The sequence below is a fragment of the Benincasa hispida genome, chromosome 1 (assembly GCF_009727055.1).
Source record: "Benincasa hispida cultivar B227 chromosome 1, ASM972705v1, whole genome shotgun sequence".
NCBI lineage: Eukaryota > Viridiplantae > Streptophyta > Magnoliopsida > Cucurbitales > Cucurbitaceae > Benincasa > Benincasa hispida.
Window position 1 is genome coordinate 69,727,592 of NC_052349.1, and position 24,897 is coordinate 69,752,488.

The 24,897-nt window shown below is 33.1% G+C and overlaps 3 protein-coding genes across 3 annotated transcripts; 2 read left to right on the forward strand and 1 right to left on the reverse strand.

Annotated features, from left to right (window-relative positions):
• Window positions 1-1,870: 1,870 nt before the first annotated feature.
• Window positions 1,871-3,841, forward strand: LOC120069982 (trimethyltridecatetraene synthase-like). Its single transcript, XM_039021832.1, has 2 exons — window positions 1,871-2,861; window positions 3,038-3,841. Exons 1-2 carry the CDS (start codon window positions 1,956-1,958, stop codon window positions 3,665-3,667), a joined length of 1,536 nt encoding a protein of 511 aa, XP_038877760.1. The 5' UTR covers window positions 1,871-1,955; the 3' UTR covers window positions 3,668-3,841.
• Window positions 3,842-7,640: 3,799 nt separating this feature from the next.
• LOC120072755 (coatomer subunit beta-1-like) lies at window positions 7,641-14,329 on the forward strand. The gene is made up of 5 exons (XM_039025237.1): window positions 7,641-7,801; window positions 7,906-9,977; window positions 11,297-11,809; window positions 13,242-13,327; window positions 13,794-14,329. The coding sequence occupies exons 2-5, from the start codon at window positions 7,932-7,934 to the stop codon at window positions 13,996-13,998; spliced, it is 2,850 nt and encodes a 949-aa protein (XP_038881165.1). The 5' UTR covers window positions 7,641-7,801; window positions 7,906-7,931; the 3' UTR covers window positions 13,999-14,329.
• A 400-nt stretch (window positions 14,330-14,729) lies between these two features.
• LOC120083975 (receptor-like protein kinase) lies at window positions 14,730-18,597 on the reverse strand. The gene is given in 2 exon segments (XM_039039881.1): window positions 14,730-15,280; window positions 15,381-18,597. Coding segments are annotated over 2 exon segments (3,315 nt in total). The 5' UTR covers window positions 18,361-18,597; the 3' UTR covers window positions 14,730-14,945.
• Window positions 18,598-24,897: the final 6,300 nt, after the last annotated feature.

Genomic DNA, 24,897 nt, shown 5'->3' on the forward strand with positions numbered 1-24,897 from the left:
TTTTCCTCTTAATTTCCCTAATTATTCTCCATAAAGAGATAATAACTTGTATATCTACCTCTTATCCATTTTCTACCTATTTTTTTCTTCTACCTAATTTTTTTTCTTTTTTCCGCTGAGAAATCCCTTACGTACAGTAACCAATAAAGTATCAAGTGAAATGAACGTGTACAATTTGTTTTATGGTTGCATTTCCAGGAAATTTTGTGTTTCACTATTACAAAAGGCATTTTTGTTTTGAACCTTTCTGAGAAATTATGGTAATATTAGTGTAACGACCCGAATATTTTCACATTGAAATGTCCCATATGGTTTTGTCCCGTCTCGATATCAAATCAAAGGTTTTGTGGTTCACGAGATTCTCAGCTGCAACTTCGAAGAAATTATTAATGAGATGATATTGGTAGCTTGAATATTATTCACATTGGCATGCCCCATGTCCCATGTGCCATCCAATCTCATTTTTAATTTCTTCCTCTCCAATCAATGTTTCTTTCTAATCTTTTATTTCTTTCATTCAATTTACTCCATCTTAATTTTACTTTCTAACAATCTTGTTTTAGAAGTTTAGTATTTTATTTTTTTTAAAAAAAACAATTTTATTGATTGCGTAAATATCATTAGCTCGCTCAATGACAATATAGTATTTAGGTTGAGTTTACCTGTATAAAGAGTCGCACCAGTGTAGTATAGTGTCGTGCTACATATACTCTCATACTAAGTCAATTAAATGAAGTGTTCAGTAGCGCAAAACATGAATTAATTGGATAATTATATGGGTGATGACACTTGATCTATTTACATGCTCCTTTGTCTGTCATGTAGTTGGAGCTTGTATACTAATAATGGCACTGTCAAAGATGGAGATGTCAAGGTAATAACGTAGTTGGGACAATAGCTAGCCTGGATTCAATTATTTTCTTCTATGTAACAGGACTTACGCTTGACACATTTGTTCTATTGTTCAAGGGCTTCTTTTCCTTTTATAATGACATGTGCTTCAAGGGTCTCCTCTAGCTCATTCTTTCCTTTGGATACGGGTATCGACTATAGTTTTACCCCACAACAAATTAATCTCTCTTAAGAAATTATTGTCTAACGTATATTGATAATTTGATTGGCGATCGACTGTTTTTAAAATTACGTCGACTGAATCGTACATCAATCGATATTTAAATTTAACAGAAAAAATTACAATAAGATAAAGGACTGAATTGATTATCATGCGTTAAAGAGATCTACCACTAAATAGTCTCTATGATTTGATAAGATCCTCATAAATAGTTCATATGGTCAGGACTATTTATAAAAATGTTAGTAAACCATTGAGACTATTTATAAGATAAATATTAAATTCTAGTTTTTAAGATTATGTGGACTAAATTTTAATTTTTTTGAAACTTAAGGGTTAAATTTGCAATTAAATCTATTATTTCAAATACAAGATAAGTAAAAAGAAACCAGTGACAAATTGTGAATTGTGATTCATATGAAGGCCTTTTGTAAGTATACTAGAAATAAAGTTAAATTCAAAAGTTACACTTAATTAGTTTAGATTTAAATTAGGGCTTAATAGAATTTTAAATGATAGAAGAAAGTTTAGCTATAACTTATCTGTTTTTTCCCCTCTTTTGTTTTGTTTAATCATTTGAACGATAGAGAAATTTCGATCCTCTGTCCTCTCTACTTCGGTTCCAAATCAAGTTTCGTGGTCGTGTTTCAAAAGAATTTCTGCTGAAAGTTCAGAGAAATTAATGAGATAAGAATAATGGTTGATTTCTACTCAAAGTCGAGAAAATAACTTGCAACTACTCAACAATTTACACAAAATTTACAATTGAACTTGGTTTCTACCTAATTTCCATTTCTATTTATAGCTATTCGTTGCGTTTTCACCATCACCGAACATCTCATTCTCCTCTTCCACTCTTCACTTCTCTGTTTTCTTACTCACCATGGAAATGCAACTTCCTTCTTGGGTTTCTTATGCAGCTGCTTGGATGGCCACTCTCGCCCTCCTCCTCCTCTCCCGCCGCCTCTGTCGCCGCAAACTCAATCTCCCACCGGGACCGAGGCCGTGGCCGTTGATCGGAAATCTCAACTTGATTGGCTCTCTGCCCCACCAATCCATTCATCAACTCTCCAAAAAATACGGCCCCATTATGCATCTTCGTTTCGGGTCATTCCCTGTTGTGGTCGGATCCTCTGTCGAAATGGCAAAGATTTTCCTCAAAACGCATGATCTCAACTTCGTGTCCCGTCCCAAAACCGCCGCTGGAAAGTACACCACCTATAACTATTCCGACATTACTTGGTCTCAATACGGTCCTTACTGGCGCCAAGCTCGGAAGATGTGTTTGATGGAGCTTTTCAGTGCTAGACGACTTGATTCTTATGAGTATATACGCAAGGAGGAAATGAATGCTCTGCTTAAAGATATTTACAAGTCCCGTGGTCAAGTGATCAAGCTTAAGGATTACTTGTCTACAGTGAGTTTGAATGTGATAAGTCGGATGGTGTTGGGAAGGAAGTATACGGATGAGTCAGAGAATGCGATTGTTAGTCCAGATGAGTTCAAGAAAATGTTGGATGAGTTGTTCTTGCTGAGTGGTGTGCTTAACATTGGGGATTCAATTCCATGGATTGATTTCTTGGATTTGCAGGGTTATGTGAAGAGAATGAAGGCGTTGAGCAAGAAGTTCGATAGGTTTCTTGAACATGTGTTGGATGAACATAATGAAAGGAGAAAGGGAGTTGAGAATTATGTGGCTAAAGATATGGTGGATGTTTTGTTGCAACAGGCTGATGATCCTAATCTTGAAGTCAAACTTGAAAGGCATGGAGTCAAGGCGTTTACTCAAGTAATTCCCAAATGAAAATTTAAATTTTATATCTAGCAGTTATAAGATTTCTTTTTAAAACAAGAAAGTCAACAACTTAACGGATACAAAATTGAAAATTTAAGTTTGAGTCCAAAGACTTATTTGACCCAAAATTAAAAGTCGTTAACTTATAATCAAATCATTCACCGTTTCAGGATCTAATAGCAGGAGGAACAGAGAGTTCAGCAGTAACAATAGAGTGGGCAATATCAGAACTTTTAAAACAACCAGAGATCTTCGACAAGGCAACTGAAGAGCTAGACAGAGTGATCGGAAGGGAAAGATGGGTAGAAGAGAAAGACATTGTTAACCTACCATACATTAATGCAATTGCAAAAGAGACAATGAGGCTGCACCCTGTAGCACCAATGTTAGTGCCAAGAATGTGTCGAGAGGATTGCCAAATTGCAGGGTATGACATAGCCAAAGGCACCAGGGTGCTTGTGAATGTATGGACCATTGGGAGAGACCCAACAGTGTGGAAAAATCCATATGCATTTGACCCAGAAAGGTTCATGGAAAATAGTATTGATGTGAAAGGTCAAGATTTTGAGCTTCTGCCATTTGGGTCTGGAAGGAGAATGTGCCCTGGGTATAGTCTTGGTTTAAAGGTTATTCAGTCAAGTTTGGCTAATTTATTGCATGGGTTTTCTTGGAAATTGCCTGGGGATATGGAGAAGGAAGATTTGAATTTGGAAGAAATTTTTGGTCTTTCTACTCCTAAGAAATTCCCACTTGATGCTGTTGCTGACCCAAGACTTCCTCCTCATCTTTACTCTTTGTGATTAAGAATTTTGTTAAGATGTGTAATAGCTTAATTAAGAGACTCTATTAATCTTATGAACTTAAAATATGCATCCTTGATGTATCAATGTCTTGGTTTGAAATGAAATGTATTTCCCATATTAATTACCTAGTGTGTTGTAATAAAATAAGCTTCCTTCATGGCTTGAATAAAATTGAGAATTGTTAATATTATTAGTATTAGTATTTAATTGTAAAAATGAGCCTAATTCAATTCTTATATAGTATATGCTATGACTAATAGAGAAAGAAAAAGTTAACCTTTAATTTTGGAGTTGAAAGGTTTTGGTGGGTTTACATAGGGGAAGGAGAGTGGGCAATAAAAATCTTTTTTAATTAAATCAAATTAAAAAGTTATAATTCAATCCTTTGGACTTAGATACTAAAATTTGTATCTCTCCTTTAATAACCTTAGATGCAAATTCGAAATTTCATTACCTTTTTGCTTTCATGCATCTAATGATGTAAAACTATCAACTACATTATTATGATGGTCTCGTTGAATAATATACTTCTTCATTAATGTGATAGTTTCATTGAATAATATAACTTTTTACGAGTTCGTTCAATCGAGAGTGTCTAAGAATTTTTTTTTTTAAAAAAATGAAAATTTGAAAACTAAATCATTTGGTAACCATTTTATTTTTTATTTTTGTTTTTGAAAATTAAGCCTATGAACACTATTTCCATCTCGAAATTTCTTCATTTGTTATTTACTTCACCAATGGTTTAATTTAAAAACTAAAAAAATAGTTTTCAAAATGTTGTTTTTGTTTTTGGAATTTGACTAATAATTCAACCATTATACTTAACAAAAATACAAATCATAGTAATAAATTTAGATGAAATAGGTTTAGTTTTTAAAAACAAAAATAAAAAATCAAATGGTTACCAAACAAGACCTAAAAGAATGGAATTTGCTTTTTCATGTGAGAAAATAAACTTTGTTTAAATAAGGTTATATCCATTTGCATAATCACAGCCAATAATTGAAACAGTAACAATAGAAATAATAATATATTTTTTATATATACAATAAAGATGAAAGTTACTAGCTTAAAAACAATATACCATGTTGACAAATTTTAGGTTAAATTTCTTTTTTAGGAAAATAATAATAATAGAAGACGGTCAATAAAAATGTTTCAAATATAAGGAAACCAATATGGTTCAGCAGAGGTAGTAATTTCAACTAAAATCAATTTTAAATATATCTTGTATAAACAAGTTATGACTTTCTTGACCTAACATAATTTAGAATTAGTTTGAAATTGTTGTAGGTAGCTTTTAAAGCAATTATTTTCAACCATGCTTTTAGAAAAAATAGCATTAAAATGAAAATAAGCTTTTGTAAGTTTCAAGTTTGAAATGAAAAAAATAGTTCACAATATTTCATAAATTAATACTAAAGTGTTGCAATTTAACTATAATAACATGTATTATATTGTTTTAAATACTTTTTTAATACTTGAAATTATTATAACAAACAATATCTAACATTAATTTTAAGGGAAATTCTTATGAATAAAAAAATCTCCTAAAAATTTACACATTATAGCAAAAAAATTCTAAGGGTGTTTATACTTTTAGTATTTTTTTTTTTATAAAGTGTAAATATTTTTAAATATTTTTTTATATATTTTTAACATAAAAAAATGTGGTTAAAAAATAAAAGCTGATACTGTAAATCTTGCTCTTACAACTTTTGTTTGACCGTTACATAATTCAAAAATCATACTTATTGTTACAAAATTAATTTAACACTAGAAGTTGTTAGAAGAAAAGAGAGTAGTAACATTTTTTCAAAAAGAAAAAAGAATGAAAAGAAGAGTAGTAAATTATAACCCAAAAATGTTGAAATAATACCTATGTAATTAAAGGTGGGTAATATGTTGATCATAAAACAAGTGGCATATGTGATGAGTAGATTTGGAGTTGAGGGTATAATCGACTTTGTGCAAGCTACATACTGTCAAATCAAGGAAATGACAAAACTCGAGCCAAAAACCATATCCCAGGGTCTGAAGAAGAAGAAAGATTAGACCAAAAGCTCAAAATAACCTGCTCAACTTGGTTTAATGAACGTGCCATACTCGGTGAATTTTCCCACACATTTACGCCTATCGACCAACTCAACCTTGAGACCAAGGTTGAGCATCCCTATTTGTTCAATGGGACATGCCAAATGCATGTTTGAACCTATTTGATTCGAAGATAAAATTAATTTGACTTTAAAACTCTGATCCGAATGTCCTAATTAGGTCAGGAATTTCATATAAATACATCATTATGACTTCAGAAAAAGAAAGTTCATTCTCATCTCTAAAATTCTTGCTAGAACTAAAATACTTATTACCGACTTAAACACCAAGGTTGTTGTGATAAGTACCACACTAATTCTTAAATTCTCCTTATTTTGCAATCACATGAAGATCAAATGTATTTTTCCCGTAAGAATGTTGGCATCACAACGGAAGAAAATATATATGAGGATCAAATTGGGATTTTGAAAGTTTGTTAATGGAGGCAACAAATTTTTCAACTAATTCTCAAAAGCTGCTAATTACCCAAATATACACATAAAATAAATGAAAAAGTGATTCTAAAAAAGTAGTATATAATTAGTTTTATCAAAGTCTTAAAAGGGTTAGAATTATTTTAAAATAAATTTCATATCTTTCAAAATCAATCTCAAACGGATCCTTGGATACCATAAGACACAAACCATCGTTATAAAGATGGTTTGATCTCTCACTCTTACCATTGTTGAACTAAAAACTAAAAAAATAGAGTTATGCCTTTTGGCTAAAAAAATGTAGAGGTATATCCTCTTTGAGTAGATAAAAATCTAAACATAAAAGATTATATTTGTCTCAACTAATTACGATATGTTTTTATTTAAAGAAAAATAATTACGATAAACCTATTTTTGTAATCTTTTAATATTTCAACTTTCGGTGCAAGTGACAATTTAAATTTATTATTTCGAAAAAATTACTATTATCTTATCGACTAAACTATACTTAGAAATAAAAGTGAAAATTAGAAAATATAATATTAGAAATATTGAAAAATCCAAAATATTTTGAAATTTCATAGTCATGTGAATACTATATAGAATGAAAGACCAAAGCAAGAAATTGGAAAAATAAAAAACTTCATCCATGCATATACCTCAAATAATAATATAAAATTGGTTAATAGTGAGTATCATTGTAGTTTACCCTTCAAATTATCCAAAAAGCCTAATTTTGACATCTTCTCCGTGGAGTGGATCAATCCTTTTTTATACTAGTGTTGAATTTAAATCTCTTTGTGATTTTCACAATCAATCAATGCCCAAATGATTAAAGGTAATTACGATAGAGAATTCAAAATGCAATTAACAATAATTATTTTAAATTAGAGTCGTATAATAGTACTTTTGGAGTGTTATCATCAACCCTTGACTCGTGGCCCATCAAGTCATAGTTGAATTAGAACTTGCTTGGCATCTTATATAAAATCTACTTCTTATTCTAGCAAGGAATCAAATGAATTTAGTGATTTTTTGTTTCATGAGTATATTACTAAAAGAAATACTTGATTATGTTTAAATTCACAATGAAAATATGGAGAACGACATTATCATGTATTTTAGTTGTTTTAGGATGAGTTTGCAGTGAAATCTAAAATTAATGATTTTTCAAATTATGCCTCCAATTTTGGGCATCTATTGCAATTTTCTCTTGAAAAAATAATCACTAATACAATTGCACTTCCCAATCAAAATAAAATTAGGGAACGTAGGATGATTATCCAGAGAAGAAGCGGGTTGAGCCTTTTTAGAACTATTGGGATACATATGAAATGGGTTGGGCTTTACAGAATTCCTTTGAAATGGGCCTAAGAAGCGAATTTCAAAGCCCACGGTCCACGACGAAGCCGACGTTTCTCATGTCCGATTATTTTATCGGTCTGGTTTGTTCACAGTTATAGAGCAGAGCTTAGTCCTTGAAAGTTTGAAACGACCAGATCTGCATTTCCTCTCTTCAGGTTGAGAGTCGCTCACATCAACCAAACGCATCAAGCTTCTCGAGATCTAATTTCCTTGACCAACCTCCATAGCAAATCAGGTACTTTCTTCAATTCTCCCTTTCCCTTCCAACCTAGATCTGATTTTTCTCAATTCAATCTCTGTTTCGTCTCAATTATCTTCCCCTATTTTCATTTTCTTCAGATCTCAAACCGAAAAGGGAAGCAGATATGGAGAAGTCGTGCACTCTGTTGGTGCACTTCGACAAGGGCACCCCAGCCATGGCCAATGAGATCAAGGAAGCTTTGGAAGGGAATGACATTGATTCCAAGATTGAAGCATTGAAAAAAGCGATTATGCTGTTGCTCAATGGGGAAACCATTCCTCAACTTTTCATCACAATTATACGCTATGTTCTACCTTCTGATGACCACACCATCCAGAAGCTCCTTCTTCTTTATTTGGAGATCATCGACAAGACCGATTCCCGAGGTAAAGTTCTGCCGGAGATGATCCTTATTTGCCAGAACCTACGCAACAACCTTCAGCATCCTAACGAGTATATTCGTGGGGTTACCCTGCGATTTCTCTGCCGTCTGAATGAGACTGAGATCATCGAGCCGCTGATCCCTTCCATTCTCACCAATTTGGAGCATCGTCACCCATTTGTTCGTCGGAATGCGGTGCTTGCTGTTATGTCCGTTTACAAACTTCCTCAAGGAGAGCAATTACTGGATAGTGCTCCTGAGATCATCGAAAAGTTCTTGACCTCCGAGCAGGACAATTCCAGTAAGAGAAATGCTTTTCTTATGCTCTTCAATTGTGCTCAAGAAAGGGCCATCAACTACCTCTTTACTAACATCGAAAGGATGACTGATTGGGGGGAGCAGCTTCAGATGGTTGTCTTAGAATTAATTAGGAAGGTTTGTCGGGCCAATAAGGCCGAGAAAGGCAAATATATTAAGATCATTATCTCTTTGTTGAATGCCCCATCAACTGCCGTCATTTATGAGTGTGCTGGAACTCTTGTGTCTCTTTCCTCAGCTCCCACGGCTATTAGAGCCGCTGCAAATACTTACTGCCAGCTTTTGCTGTCCCAAAGTGATAATAACGTTAAACTTATTGTTCTTGATAGGCTCAATGAGCTTAAGGCATCTCATAGGGAGATAATGGTCGAACTAGTAATGGATGTGCTTCGAGCACTTTCCAGCCCAAATCTTGATATTAGGAGGAAAACTATCGATATTGCCCTTGAATTGATCACTCCTAGGAATATTGACGAAGTCGTTATGTTGCTGAAGAAGGAGGTGGTGAAGACTCAAAGTGGAGAGCATGAGAAGAATGGGGAATATAGGCAAATGCTGGTGCAGGCTATTCATACTTGTGCAATTAAGTTCCCTGAGGTCGCCAGCACAGTGGTACATCTCTTGATGGATTTCTTGAGTGATACCAACGTAGCTTCAGCAATGGATGTTGTTGTTTTTGTACGTGAGATCATTGAGACAAATCCCAAGTTGCGAGTTTCTATCATCACACGACTGTTGGATACATTCTATCAGATTCGTGCTGCGAGGGTGTGTTCTTGTGCGCTTTGGATCATTGGAGAGTACTGTCTCTCGCTCTCTGAAGTTGAGAGTGGAATCTCTACCATAAAAAATTGTCTTGGTGACCTTCCTTTCTACACAGCTTCAGAGGAAGGAGAGGCACCAGAGTCTGCAAAAAGTTCACAAGTAAGCTCAACCACAGTATCCTCTAGAAGGCCTGCCATTCTTGCAGATGGAACCTATGCAACCCAAAGTGCTGCACTTGAAACTGCAATGTCCCCACCAACCCTTGTTCAAGGATCTCTATCCTCTATTGGAAATTTGAGATCCTTAATTCTTTCTGGCGACTTTTTCCTTGGGGCAGTTGTGGCTTGCACGCTTACGAAGCTTGTTTTGAGGCTAGAGGAGGTTCAGCCTTCCAAAGTTGAAGTGAATAGGACCTTCACTCAGGCATTATTGATCATGGTTTCTATGTTGCAACTTGGTGAATCTTCATTTCTTCCGCATCCAATTGATAATGATTCACGTGATAGGATTGTCCTCTGTATTAGACTGCTAAGCAATACTGGTGATGAAGTGAGGAAGATATGGTTGCAATCTTGCAGACAAAGCTTTGTGAAAATGCTGGCTGAAAAGCAGCGCCATGAAACTGAAGAGATAAAAGCCAGGGCTCAAATATCCCATGCACAGCCCGATGATCTAATTGATTTTTACCACTTAAAAAGCAGGAAGGTAATAAACATTTCACCTGTTGTCTCCTGCATATTTCTTAGTTTACTATAGGCTCAAATTATCTATTGTTATTCGTATCATGGTTGGTAAGAGTTCAGTATAATAACTTTTAATATATTTGATCTCAATTTGCTTTGGATGAAGATCATTCGTGTTGTCTCCTGAATATTGTTTTTCAAAAAAAACTTATTTATGACGTTTTATTCTTCTATTTTTTTTTTTTTTTGGTCCTTGAGGTGTAGAGTTTAATATAATTTCTTTTGGTATCTTTTACATTAACTTTCTTTGGATGTAATATCTCATGTTCTCTTGTGGATTATTAAAACCCCGTTTGGTAATCAGTTTGTTTTTAAAAATTAAGCCTATATCATCCACATTTCTTACCATGATTTATATATTTCTTAAGTACAATAGTTGAATTCTTAGTCAAATTCAAAAAACAAAAACAATTTTTTAAAAGCTACTTTTTTTAGTTCTCAAAATTTGGTTTGGTTTTTTAAACCATTGGTGGAAAATAGATAACTAAGGAAGAAATTTGAAAGTAGTAGTGTCCATAGGCTTAATTTTCAAAAACAAAAACAAAAAACAAAAGTGTTACCAAACGGACCTAAATGTTTCAACAACATTTCATTCTTTCTTTCGTTTTCCTTGTTCTGTATTATAATGTTGACATGCAATGACTTAGAATGTGTTTGAAATCAATTTGCATTGGATGAAGCAGCTATGAATACCAATAAGTTGTGCTTCAATTTTTTAAGCATGCTTCGAGCTAATGTTTATAGGAAGAAGGCAAAATTAAACTGGAAGTTTCTAGAAACCCTTTCATAACTTCTGTTTCTTGAAAGGAATGGAGTACGGAACTCATTACAATATGTCAGCTTTTCACGGATCATTTTTAAGAATTTTATTTGACAATTTTAGCATTATGCATAGATTTGTGAGTAGTTTACTCCTCATGATAGGATACTAATGCCATGTCATCATTAAGTTTCTTCTTTTTCCCGCTCCAACTGGTTTCTTTTGCCCGGAGTTGAGATTGAATGCAATTGAATTCCATTATTCTTTTTTTCATGGTAAAGAATTTATATAAGATGGTAAAACCCATTTCTAGACATAAATTATGGTACAATCTTAGTAGGTAGGGGCTCCGAGAATGATTATTTCCGAGTTTCTGATGGTCTCAACTCTCCTGTCCCAATTCTCCCGATCAAACAAGTTACTGTGGTTATTATACTAGAAGCATTCAAGTTTTTATTTTCTAAATCATTGGTTTTCTTGGTTTCACTTGTTTCATTAACTCTATGAGCATCATTTTTCAGGGTATGAGTCAGCTAGAACTGGAAGATGAGGTCCAAGATGATCTAAAGCGTGCTACTGGAGAGTTTACAAAGGAGGGGGATGATGCCAACAAACTCAACCGCATTCTTCAACTAACTGGATTCAGTGATCCTGTTTATGCAGAAGCTTATGTCACTGTTCATCATTATGACATTGTTCTTGACGTTACAGTGATTAACAGAACCAAAGAGACTCTTCAGAATTTGTGCCTAGAGTTGGCCACTATGGGTGACCTGAAACTTGTTGAACGCCCTCAAAACTATACCCTTGCTCCGGAGTCAAGTAAACAAATAAAGGCTAACATCAAGGTTTCTTCTACTGAAACAGGAGTAATTTTTGGTAACATTGTATATGAGACTTCTTCTAATGTGCTAGAGAGAACAGTCATAGTTCTAAATGATATCCACATAGATATCATGGATTATATTTCTCCTGCATCCTGCACTGATGTGGCATTTAGAGCAATGTGGGCTGAGTTTGAGTGGGAAAACAAGGTACGTACACTTCGTTCTTGATAACATTCATTTTAAACTACCATGTTTTTTTCAATAGGGAGAAACTGAAATATAAATGAAATTACCCCCAATGGTGGCTGTTACAACTTACAAGAAGGATGGCCCATTATAAATCAAAGAAGAGAGACCATAATTCTTAAAAGGTTGTGAACATTTACACCAAGAAAGAGCATCAAACAAAACTTAATCGAGAAAGTCCTCAAAAAAAAAAAAAAAGGAATGAGTGTTGACGGATTCTATTCCTCCCATTCTTTCACACCGAAAAGACCAAAAGAGGAACGATTAAAGGCCAGCCATAAAGTTTGTCCATCTTCATTAAAGGGATGTCCTTCAAAAGTCAGTGATAAAAGAGCAAATATGGTGCCACGTGCCAGGCACAATCAAATATCAGCCATGACTTTTCACAATGAAATTAAGTAGTATGTGAGCAAAGAAGCAAGAACCAAAAAGATGGCAATGAGATTCTGAGCTTGATTTGCTCATAATAACCATGAAGGAGGGAGAGTGAAATAAGGCGTTTGCCTTTGGAGGTGATCTGACGTATTAATGCTACCCTGACTGATTTCCATAAAAAGAACTTAATTTTCCTTTGAAAATCCCTCCCAGCACAAGGTCAGCCACAGGCTTTTTTAAAGTAATAGATGTAAGAATGTGGGAAAGAGAAGTGCATTCATCAATATCATCATCTTTAAGATTCCTTCTAAGCCTCAAATCCCACTCTCTGTGATATGAGTAGATAAATTGTAGTTACAAAAAGGTTGTTTTAACTTTCTCCATGACAAAGCTAAAATAGTAATTGAGAGTCAATAAAGGACGGAGAGTCTTGCTGCTTGTTGTTGAAGATGTGATTATTGCATCAGGCCATATTACTCCATATCAAAGCCCTCATGAAGTTTAGCCAAAGGGCCTTTTGTCGTCTTTGAAGGGGTCACCAAGCAAAATACAAAATAGATAGTAGGGAGAAGATTTCACCTGCACGGATGAAATTTCAGCCAAAGATAGATAAGTCAAAGCTCCAGAAATCATTTGCAAAAGGACAGCTACTAAATGGGTGAATTTGAGTTTCTATATTCCTCATATATGAAGGACAGCATTCCGGAGAAATGCTGATCTAGGGGTATTTTCTCTGAAGGACATCCCGAGTGAGTATTGATGCTGGAACAGCTTAGTTCCTAAGTGAAGAATTCGATCTTTTTGGGATACGATCCACTCCATATGAGACCCCCATAATTGTGCAAATTTGTTTCTCCCTTTTCTTTTAATTTTAAGTATCCATCCTTTAGTAAGACTTCCACCATTACTTGTGTTGTAGAGATAGATTTTTAACTTGAACTTTCTTTTCCTATTTACAGATATTAAATAATTGTAATTCGATTCAATAAATTTTGATTTTGGTTCTTTACGACTGCAGGTTGCTGTGAATACAATAATTCAAGACGAGAAGGAGTTTCTAAATCATATTATGAAGTCAACGAATATGAAGTGCCTGACACCAATGTAAGATCCTTTGGTCTAGTATTTTATCTTTTACCTTTGGATGTTTTATGCGTATGTGGACAGGACACCTGCACTATAGGACTGTTTAGTTGTAGCCTGGTACTTCTACTGCAATCCCTTCTAATTTAAAATTTTCTTTCTGCTGGAACTTGCTCTGTTGCAACTTGACTGTTTGGTATCAGCTGTCTCAAATGTGATTTACCTGATTATTCTTCCCATTCCATATCCATTCCTTGCTTTGCTTCTGCTATTAACCATCTATGAATTGTGAATATACTCCATGGTGTGAAAGATGATGAGAAAACTGGAAGATAGCGATTTTCATGTCATATTATAGGGTTTTTTAAATATTAGTTACATGCTGGATTTATTCTCTTTTTCCACCGAATTATTATTCTCCTCTTTTGGGGAGGTGGGTATATGTGCTTACTTGAATTTAATTTTCTCATTTGTTATTGGGCATCAGATCGGCATTAGAAGGTGAATGTGGTTTTCTTGCTGCTAACCTATATGCAAAGAGTGTTTTTGGAGAAGATGCTTTGGTGAATGTGAGCATTGAAAAGCAAGTAGACAACAAGTTGAGTGGGTACATCAGGATAAGAAGCAAGACTCAAGGTATTGCTCTCAGTCTTGGGGATAAGATCACTTTGAAACAGAAGGGAGGCTCATGAACATTCAAATTTGATGAAATAATATTTGGAGTTTTTACTATTAAAATTTTGCTTCAACCACCCACTGTATTGCCCTCTTTTGCGGCCATTCGAACTCGTTGCCATTTTCTTTTCTTTTCTTTTACTGTTCATTTTTATTTAGACCTTTGATATATCTTGCTCTTTCTAGAAAGAGGGATCTATTGTTATATGTTAGTGTCCACAAACAAGTGGCAATTCTATGCTGCCTTTATTCTTTATTCCCCTTTTCGCCCCTCTTTTTGTAGTTATTATGTGTACTACAGAGTACCTTCTACAGTTATAAATTTGTTGTTGATCTTTTTCCATTACTTAGTTGTTTCGTTCACCAAGCTAATTGGGTTCTTATGAATATTAATAACAAATTGGTGGGAACTGTGTGACACTTCATTGTTTTCAGATGTAAACTACAGCTACAAAGAATCAAATGATAAAAACTTTATTCGTCTGTATTCATTTTCACTAGAACTTTTTTTTTTTTTGGTAGTGCAGCATTGCTTCCTCCTGGGAATTCATGTTTAGTTTCTTAACTATTCTACAAATCTTTGTCTTAGGTGAAGAATGTCGATATATTCGTTAGTAAGTGGGTTCGAGGATTAATTGATATTTTGCACTCTTTTAATAATAATCGTTTAATCTCTATACTTCTGGAAGTATCCTGATTAAATCAGGAATGTAAAGGAAAAAAGTAGAATAATCAAGACCTTGCTATAGGAGATGAATGTTATATATGTATTGGGGAATACTTTTTGCTAGGGAACTTAGAGTCATATGGATTCAATCATTGTAAAATAAGCCTTGAAGTATGTATATGCCAAAAACTAGGAGATTAAATATACGTGAAAGAAATGCTCATTACATAATCAAATTTGAGCATTAATGAAAACAGCTATGGAGAGAAGGAAAGAAAAACAAGGTAAGTATTTGATTTAATGACTTGTCTTCGAATCAATCAAGTGGTTCACAACATCTCTCATCATAGGTCTCTTGTTAGGATCCTTTTCTGTGCATCTCAAAGCCACCAAAACCACCTTCTTAATCTGCTCCCTTCGATCAGAATCTACAAGTTCTTCCACAAGCATTGGATCAACAATATTGTCTATTTCTTCTGTCTCATTCCAACCCGAACGAACCCAAACCATGATATTCCCCACCTCCATAAATGATAGATCTGATGGCTTCTTTCTTGTTATCAGCTCGAGTAAAAGCACTCCGAAACTGTAAACATCGGAAGCTTTGCTCTTTGCTGCTGAGAATGCATTCTCTATCACAAGCCCATAACACACATCACCACATAATTTGATACTTCAAAACAAAAACATGAGAATGAAGAGCTAATTCCTAATGTATGTGTAGAATGATACCTGGTGCAATGTAGCCAATTGTTCCTGCAAAAGAAGAAGAAGCCGTTGGTGCAGAAGTTTGGTCCAGCAGCTTTGCAAGACCAAAATCAGTAATATGAGGTTCCATCTCCGAATCTAGAAGTATATTCTGCGGTTTAATGTCTCGGTGTATTATAGGAGGATCGCAATCATAATGAAGATATGTCAATCCATGTGCAATACCAATGGCTATATTGTGACGAACTTCCCATGTTAGAGCTGGAGCAGGATTCATCTGATGCAACACATCATCAAGGCTCCCATTAGGTTGGTATCTGTAAAGTAGTAGACCATAGTCTTTTCCCAACCAAAAATCTTCCAAAGCGATCAGGTTTCGGTGTTTGATGTTACCAACGGTTTGAATTTCTCTAATCATACTCTGGCTTCCCCCTTTACATCCTCCAAATGTAAGCTTCTTTACGGCAAAAGCTCTCACCGAATCCAGGGAAGCCTTGTAAACAACTCCATGTGCTCCTCTCCCAATGATGAAACGCTCATCTAAATTATCAGTGGCCTCTATTACCTGGTGGACAAGCAAAGAAGTTGTTCCTACTTGGGCAGAGGTGTCAGTTTTTTCCTTGTTTCTTCTGATGTAAACAAATTTATAAACCAACCCAAGAAGCAAAAAGACAATAAAGAGTGAAGATCCAAGAGCTACCATTGCAATTTGAATATTGTTAAGACGAGAGCTACCACGAGAGCTCGAATGGCTAGCACAAAGTTTGATAATGCTACTTACATTGCAACTTAAGGCATCTAGTTCATCACAGCTCATGCAAAGCCCAGGATTACCTAAGAACGATGAGGGACGAGAATTCAGAAACTTCATTAATGACTGTGGCACAGGACCCGTGAAGAAATTATCTGAAATGTTAAACTCGACTAACAATGAACTTAGTTCACCAAGAACTCTTATACTTCCAGTCAAATTATTGTGAGACAAATCTAACCTCTCTACCATGACCAGATTCTTCAGCTCAGAAGGTATTTGGCCAGTTAACCCATTGTCACTGAGATTCAGGGAATAGAACATATTCTTCCAACCTCCAATAGATGAAGGGATTTCTCCTCCAAACAAATTGCCACCAAGATCTAGCACTGAAAGGCTTTCAAGTTCTGATAATACTTTCGGAATGCCTCCTGTAAATTGATTCTCTTTTAATATCAATGTGGATATAACTTTCCAGCCGGCCAAAGTACGAGATGCAGAACCATTCAGTAAATTGAATCCTACATCAAAATTATTCAACTCGATACAATTTGAGAGGGATGATGGCAAAGGTCCTTCCAAGAAGTTGTGAGACAAGCTCAAACTCTGAATATTCACGAGATTTCCCAACTCATTCGGCATAAGACCTGTAAGCTTGTTCCTTGACAAATTAATTGAGGTGAGATTGATGCAATTTCCCAAACTTGAGGGAATTTTTCCATGCAGGTCATTTTCACTGGCATCCATGAATCGAAGACTGTGATTTCTCATAAATTCCGGCAGAACCCCTGTTAGATTATTCCTTTTCAAAATCAATCTCTGAAGAGTCAAACAAGTTCCTATATCGGAAGGTACATTTCCTTGAAATTGATTGAAACCTAAGTTTAACATCCTTAATGTCTTTCCAGAGCATAAATTAGGTGGAAGTTGACCGGTGAACTGGTTATTGGTGAACTCCACTTGCACTAAGCTACTGCTGAGTCCCAAACTTTGAGGTATGACACCAGAAAAATGGTTTTCGAACAAAGAAATATTTTTGAGGTGCTTGAGTTCAGTGATTATCAAGGGTAGTTCACCAGAAAGGTTGTTTTCGTACACAAGAATATGTTGGAGACTTGCAATCTTCCAGATGCTAATTGGAATCTCACCAGTCAATCGGTTCGAAAACAATTGAAGGGTCTCTAAACCACTTAGCAAACCTAATTCACTAGGGATATGTCCCTCAAGTTGGTTGACATACAAATTCAGTTCTCTCAAGGATTTGCAAGCCCCAAGTTCAGGAGGTATATTACCAGACAGTTGATTTCTAGAGAGATCCAGAAGCGAAAGGTTACTTAGGCGGCCAAAGGAGGAAGGAATATGACCTGTTAGACTTGAATTGACAATGATTAAGGTCGTTAGGCGACTACACTTGCCTAGCCCAGCTGGTATACTTCCTGTATAACCATTGAAAGACAAATCTATATATTCTAGACTCTTGCAATTGCCTGAACCCAAAGGAATTGGACCCTCAAGATTGTTGTGGCTTACACCCAGATTAACAAGATTATCAAGATTGTTAAGACTATTGGGCAATATTCCCACTAATTGGTTGTGATCCAAATAAAGATGCACCAATTGACTACAATTCCCAATGGAAGAAGGTATGGTACCAGACAACTGATTTCCATACAGATACAAATGCAATACCTGCCTCAAATTCCCCACATTTGAAGGAATAGAACTATTGAGATTGTTTTCACTAAGATACAGTTGATGCAAATTCAGATTTTGAAATAACGAGTCCGGTATATGACCCGTTAGAACATTGGCATGGAAGTTCACAAACGTCAAGTTTCGAAGGTGAGTTCAGGATTGAGGAATTTCTCCACCAAATTGGTTCGAGGAGAGATCCAAGTACTCCAAATGGCTACAGTTAGCTATCCCATAAGGAATTTCACCAGAGAAAGCGTTGGTAGTCAAATCAATGGTACGCAAGTGGATCAAACGAGCAATTTCGGGTCCAAGCTGACCCGAAATGCCACGGTTAGAGAGATTGAAGGTGATGACACGAAGGGTTTCATCACACAGAATCCCAGGCCATGAACAGGGAGTGGAATCAGAGGGATTCCAATGATGGAGGAGAGAAGATTTGGAAGTCCATCGCGTTTTAAGTGATAATAAAGCCAACCCATCTGAGTTTAAACCAGAAACTGTATAGATAGGGAAAGAGAAGCATACAAGTAGGAAGAAAAGGCGGGAAAGAAGATGCATAACAACCAAACCCACATGAATTGCAGCACAAAGAAGTTACAAATCCAGCAGTTTGTGATGGAGGATACAAAGAAAGAAAGAAATTAGGGATTGGTTTGAGTTTGATTTGGGTAATTGAAAGTTGGAACTGAAAATGAAACAGTTTGAATGCTATTGGAAAGTGGGTGGCGGTGGTGGCAGCTCAAGAATCGGATGGGACACGCAACCATTTCAAGTTGAAATCGTATTTGTACAAGTTTTTTCGTAACTAACCATAAACATTAAAAATTCTTCAAATTGACCTTTTTTAAAGACATTTTATTTATTTATTTATTTATTTATTTATTTACCTTTTTGAGATGTGGAGTCCTCACCTTGCTCTCAATTTCAAATGAACCACTTTACTATCTCTCCTCTTTGTGTTTCTTTTTATATTATCATAACGTAAAATATCAGAAATGATCCGAATTTAAACTTTGAGAGGCTATTAAAAAATAAAGATACTTTATCATTTTGTTTCGTTTATAAGTATGATTGGAGAAAATACAAAAAATTGTATGAAAATGAGTGGTGACAAAAACAAAATCAATGTTTGTGCAACAAAATATGAGTGATCGTCAAGTTTAGGTGCATGAGTACTCAGAAACTTAGATAAATTTGGCTTTTGGAGTATTAAAGTCAATTTTTTTTTTTTAGAGTTTACAAGCATGATTGAAAAGAACACAAAAAAACGTATGGAAACGAGTCAATTAGATAAAACAAAATTGCATTGACGAAGATATAATCAAGATAAAATCGCAAAAGCGAGAGTTGTGGGATTGTTAAGCTTGAGCTTAGCGATCATACACCTTTTGTTACGCAAGCATTGATTTTGTTTTTGTCACATTTCTTTTGATACAACTTCATTTTAGTTAAATGACCACTCATTTTCACACAATTATTTGTGTCCTTTCGAACCATTTTTATAGATTGAACAAAAGGTTAAAAGCATTTTTACATTTAAATGGTCTCACAAAATTTAAACTTAGATAATTTATGGGTAAAATAAGAAAAAAACTAATAGAGAAAAAATAGAAAAGTGATTCATTTAAAATGAGGGCAAACTGTATATTTGACATCTCTAAAAAGTAAAAGAAAACGTGAAAAAAGAGGTCAGTTTAGTGGAAAAATTTGGATTTTGAGTTAATTTGGACGACTTTTCATGGTCTTTTGAAGTCTCCATCAATGTGGACGCAAAATTTATGGTAGTTTTCTACTTTGAACTCCTATGCTCTTATGAACATATTTCCATTTATCCATGATGGGTTCAAAATTTTGAAATATTGTTTATCATTGACTTTCATGGTGTTTCGTATTAGTTTCTTCATTTTCAAAGATATCCTTTCATTTTTTTTTTCTTTGAAAACTATCCATTTATATCTCACTATTGTATGAATTAAATTCTTAAATTAATAATTGTCTTAATTTAAATTATAAATTTTTGTAAATGAATCAATTGACATCTTTCTTCACATTAATAAACATTGTGTAAAAATTATGACTTTGTTAATATTTTATCAATTAAACCCTTAAAATTTCATAAGAGATAAGATTTCTTTTGAAATTTATTCCTAAATTAATTTTAGGCTAAATTATAGAAAATACTCCTAAAGTTTAGTACTTTGTGTAAAAAAATACTCTTGAAGTTTCAAAAATATTCTTAAACTTCCGAAATTAGTTTTGGATGGAAACCGTTAGTATTTTCTGTAAAAAATATACTTAAACTTTCAAAAGTTTCAAAAATATCCTAAACTTAAAAAAGAAAAAATATCAGAAACACCCTTACTGTTATATAGACAAATTGTTGATACCATCTCTTCTTCAATACCCTTGTACTCCCTTCTTTTGTTAATCGTTTGGTATTTGTTTATTTAAAATAAGTAAATCGTAAGATTCAAAAAAGAGATAAAGGAAGCATCAAGGGATTTTAGAACTTAAATGTTTTAATAAATTATATGTTAGTCGTTGAATTGTGTTAATAACCTAGTACATTTTTTTTACTTGACTATTTTATCATTTTGGTATGTTTTAAGAGGAAATTTTAATTTTGGTAATTTGTGAGATTTTGTGGGATATTATGTTTTAACTTATAATTTTGGCCGTTGAAAAAAATTGTGCAAGCTAAGAATTGAAAAATTAAGAGAAAAATGAAAGTATCCATATGGAAAAAAAACTGTGAAGATATCTGTATAATTTGTTTTAAAATTGAACACCATATTAATGGTAGGAGCATTTTTAAATTTTTTAAATTTTAAAGTTATTTTTGCAACGAGATATTAACGGTTTTTGTTCATATACTAATGATGAAGGTATTTTCTTAACTATTTTTTAAGTTAAAGGTATTTTTGAAACTTTTGAAAGTTCAAAGGTATTTTTCAAATAAAACTTTAATGGTTTCCATCCAAAATTAACAACAAGGGTATTCTTTTTTTAACTTCATTTTTTAAAGTTTAAGGGTAGTTTTGAAACATTTAAAAGTTCAGGAATATTTTTGACAAAAATACAAAGTTCTTAGACATTTTTTATAATTTAGCCTTAATTTTTCCAATCAATTAATTTCTACTTATCTCAATGTGATTCTATGTTTCCTTAAAATAGACCAAAAAATAAGAAAAAAGAAAAAAGTATTGATTTCAATGTATGCTTATATTAATATGTAAATATATACACTAATTGGTCAAGATAAATTAAAATGAAGGGCTAAATATCAATATAATGCTATTTAGACTAAAAAAAACCAATTTCAAAATATAATGAATGATATTTTTAACTCATATAAGGAATTTACAATTGTTTATATGATGATGTTTTAATCTTTTCACAATTCATAGAATAACATTTTAAACATTTAAAAATATTTTACAAAATAATTAAACAAAATGGTTTAGCTGTTTCTCTACTTAAAATAAAACTATTTCAAAAAAAAAAAATAATAACAATAAGATTTTTAGGATACGATATTCTTCACGAAAAAATAAAACTCATTAAAAAATCGATAGAATTTGCTAACAAATTTCTAGATAAAATTACCAATAAAAATCAATTACAAAAATTTATAGGTTGCTTAAATTATATATCAGATTTTACTCTAAATCTTAAAAGCTTACCGAAAATTGAAACTTTTTTTTTTTGTCTTTATTATATTCACACACTTGCTTCATTTATTTATTTTAATTAAAGTTTTTTTTAAATGATTATTTCCTAAGACTTGATATTTTAAAAAACTAAAAATTAAGCTTCAACTTTGGTTGTATTATTATTATTATTATCATCATCTTGTCTACACGTAGAAAGTCAAGATTTTCTTGTCAAGAATTGAATGGTATATATCACATGCCTTTGAAAAATAATACATGTAAGAGGAAACAAAAATTAATATAATTGTTCAAACATGATTTCGTTGATAATGTATTAGATGGTTGAATTTTTTTATACTTTTATTTAACTGTGAAATAAAAATTATTTCCTCGAAAAAAATAAGAAAATTATTTTCTATTCCCTGACTTTTGGTAATTTTTGTTATTGTAAGCCGTTATTATTAGATTGTAATAATTATCCTAAAATCAATATGAATATAGTTCAGCTGATAAAAAAAATGAACTATTCACCATAAGATTTGAAATTTGAATCTGAACACAAAAAGATAATTTTATACTATTATATATTGTTCAGAAACATTCATACACATGTTACACCAAATGCAAAGAAGAAATTTAAGTCTTCAATTTTACCTTAATGGTTAACTACACAGGTTAACAAAAAGTTTATATTCCTAAACTTAGGGTATAGGAAGAAAAAAAATTCAAAATGTCATTTTTATTTAAATACTTTTTTTTAAAACCCGTTTAATGTAAACATTTTCATATGTTTGGTTACACTTTCTTTAAAATAATTTTATACACAAGTTTGTTTGATTTGCTATATAATCAAAGTATTTTTTATTAATGTTAAGTTGTTATAAATGACAATTATTAAACACTATGAACTAATAATTTCAAAGTTATATTTAAAAAAAAAATCAATTGCCAAGTCTTTTTGTTTGTTTGTTTTTTTAAACATATATGATCAATCTAATTGGTCTTTAGAGTTAGTTGTTAGAGTTGGTCATTGGAGATAATCGATGCAGCTGATCGTTGGAGTTGACGATCGGAGACAATTGATGCAAGTAGTTATTATTGGAATTTATGCCCTAAAACCTCATAGTTATTTATTTGACATAATAGTTGATTATTTTAAATATATAATAATGAATTATCCATTAAGGGAAAAATACAAGATTATTTAATGAGATTTGAACCGTATGTAATGGACATGCAAGTGGATCATGTTCAAGTAATAACCTAAAGGGTCTAGAGTATATGGATAAGGTTGGGTGCTTTATTACTACTTTATCCTAGTAACACTATGAATACAACCCACTTTGTAATCGTTACAAAATATGTAATCCAAATCATTTATGTGAAAACATGCAAGTGAAGGTAGTATGTAAAACTAGACTGCGAAATATTTTAATCTCTCTTTGTAACACCGTTGATTGAATAGATTAATATTTCATAGAATGACCATATGTAAATTGATCTCAATCTTGAGTGAGCTATAGACTACTGTCTATGAGGGTTGTCCTTTGATTTGTATGGGTGAAAACAGCTCGAGTCGCCGACTCAATAAGCCTACCATTTTGGGACTTGTCCGAGTGGGGAGCTAGGAATATAAATAGATGAAACTTTCTCCGTCTTGCCTTTAGGATAGTAGATAAGTGCTGATTCCAGTCTTGAACAAAGGGTATCCGCAAGGGCAAATTTAGTATGGGTCCACCCACTCAACTTTATGCTCTTTATATATATAAAACTGACATAATATCAAAATCACTAGCTAGTCCAGTGGTAAATCTGTCTTCCAATCCCTCTAGACTCAGATTCAAGTCTCAATTAATTTTGAATAAGATTCAAAATTAAACTTATAATAAAAGGAGATTTATTGTATTTACATAAGATTCACATAATTATTAATATAAATTGGATTCATATTAAAACTATAGATTAAAGTTTAATATGAATGAGATTTATATTAAAACTATAGATTAAAGTTTAATATGAATGAGATTTATATTACAACTATAGTTTATGAGAGATAGATGCATTTGAATATGATTCAAATATACTTGTTACTTAATCTAAATTAATTAAGGGAGTGGGAGAGAGGAAATATGATAACTTTTTCATGTTAAAACGTAAAAAGAGGTTTTGCATTTTAATTAAAGATGTATAATTTGACCACTATGCTCTAGAAGTTTTTTCTTTACTCCCCATGCATCTCTCTCAAGGTTTTTGTAGGGAAATTGTTTTCTATGTAAAAACTCTCTTCAACAACAAAAAATTCTCTACCTCTTTCAAAAGGCGGTTCTCACAAATCGATGCTGGTCAAAGAATAGCAGGAAAGACCCTCACAATACTGTCCATGGAAGTTCAACTATAAAGGACGAAGAATTGCTAAAGATCTGAAGAAATATTCTTCAAACGTGAGTTCTTCTTCCCTATAACTTTATCTTTTTTTAATGCTTAATCTATGAATTTAGCATAATGTATTTTACTGTATGTTCTTTTTTGTGCTGTTAAATTCTAAAAACAAAATCAAAGTAAAAGGCGATCACTCACTTCCACTGTGGGATTCAATCCATTCAGTTGTCAGGCCTAATCATCGGAGTTTGCCATCAGTGGTTGTCGCTAGAGATGACTATTAGTGGTGATTGCCAAAGGTAGTTATCACCAGTGATAGTTGTCGTCGAAAGGCAGTGGTATGCAACAACTATAGTAGAAATGAGTGGAGGATTAATAAGAGTTTTTTTTTTACACTTTTAAATGTCCAGAGATCAAATAAAATATAGACTTTGATTTAACCTATAAAATTGATGTTTCACCTTGATGGAATTTTTCAAAGAGACCAAATTATTACATATTTTAAATTGTATAGATTAAATGGATATAATTTTAAAAGTACACAAACCATAGTTTTACATATTAGCTTCAAAGAAAATGTTGTGTTGTATCAAGAGTTCAACTTTATGATGTCTCCCCCTCCCTCTAGGAACACCTCATCTAAGTTAATTGATGTTCATAAATTGGCACACATCACCAATATAATAAACAAATTTCCTTATAATGGAAGACTTTCTCTTGGATTTCAAAGTGTGAACATAATAGGAAATAAAAATACTAGCAATTGAAATCCTCTAACCTCAAGGTCAATTATAATTCTATTCCCACTCTCAACCACTCTCTCTTTCTTTATGAAATTTTCTCTACACAAATTCTTACATCATCCCTAAACACTATAGAAAAAATAAGATTAGACTGTTAAATTCCCTCTTAGAAGAATTGCATATATATCAATGGGAAAAAAAAATAGCAAATCTAGCATCAACCGTTGATTGTTCAATAAAGTCAAAATTTTACTTCTTATCTAGTCATTCAAATGATCATCAGTTAATAGTTTAGTAGTGCCATCAATAAAAACCAAGCC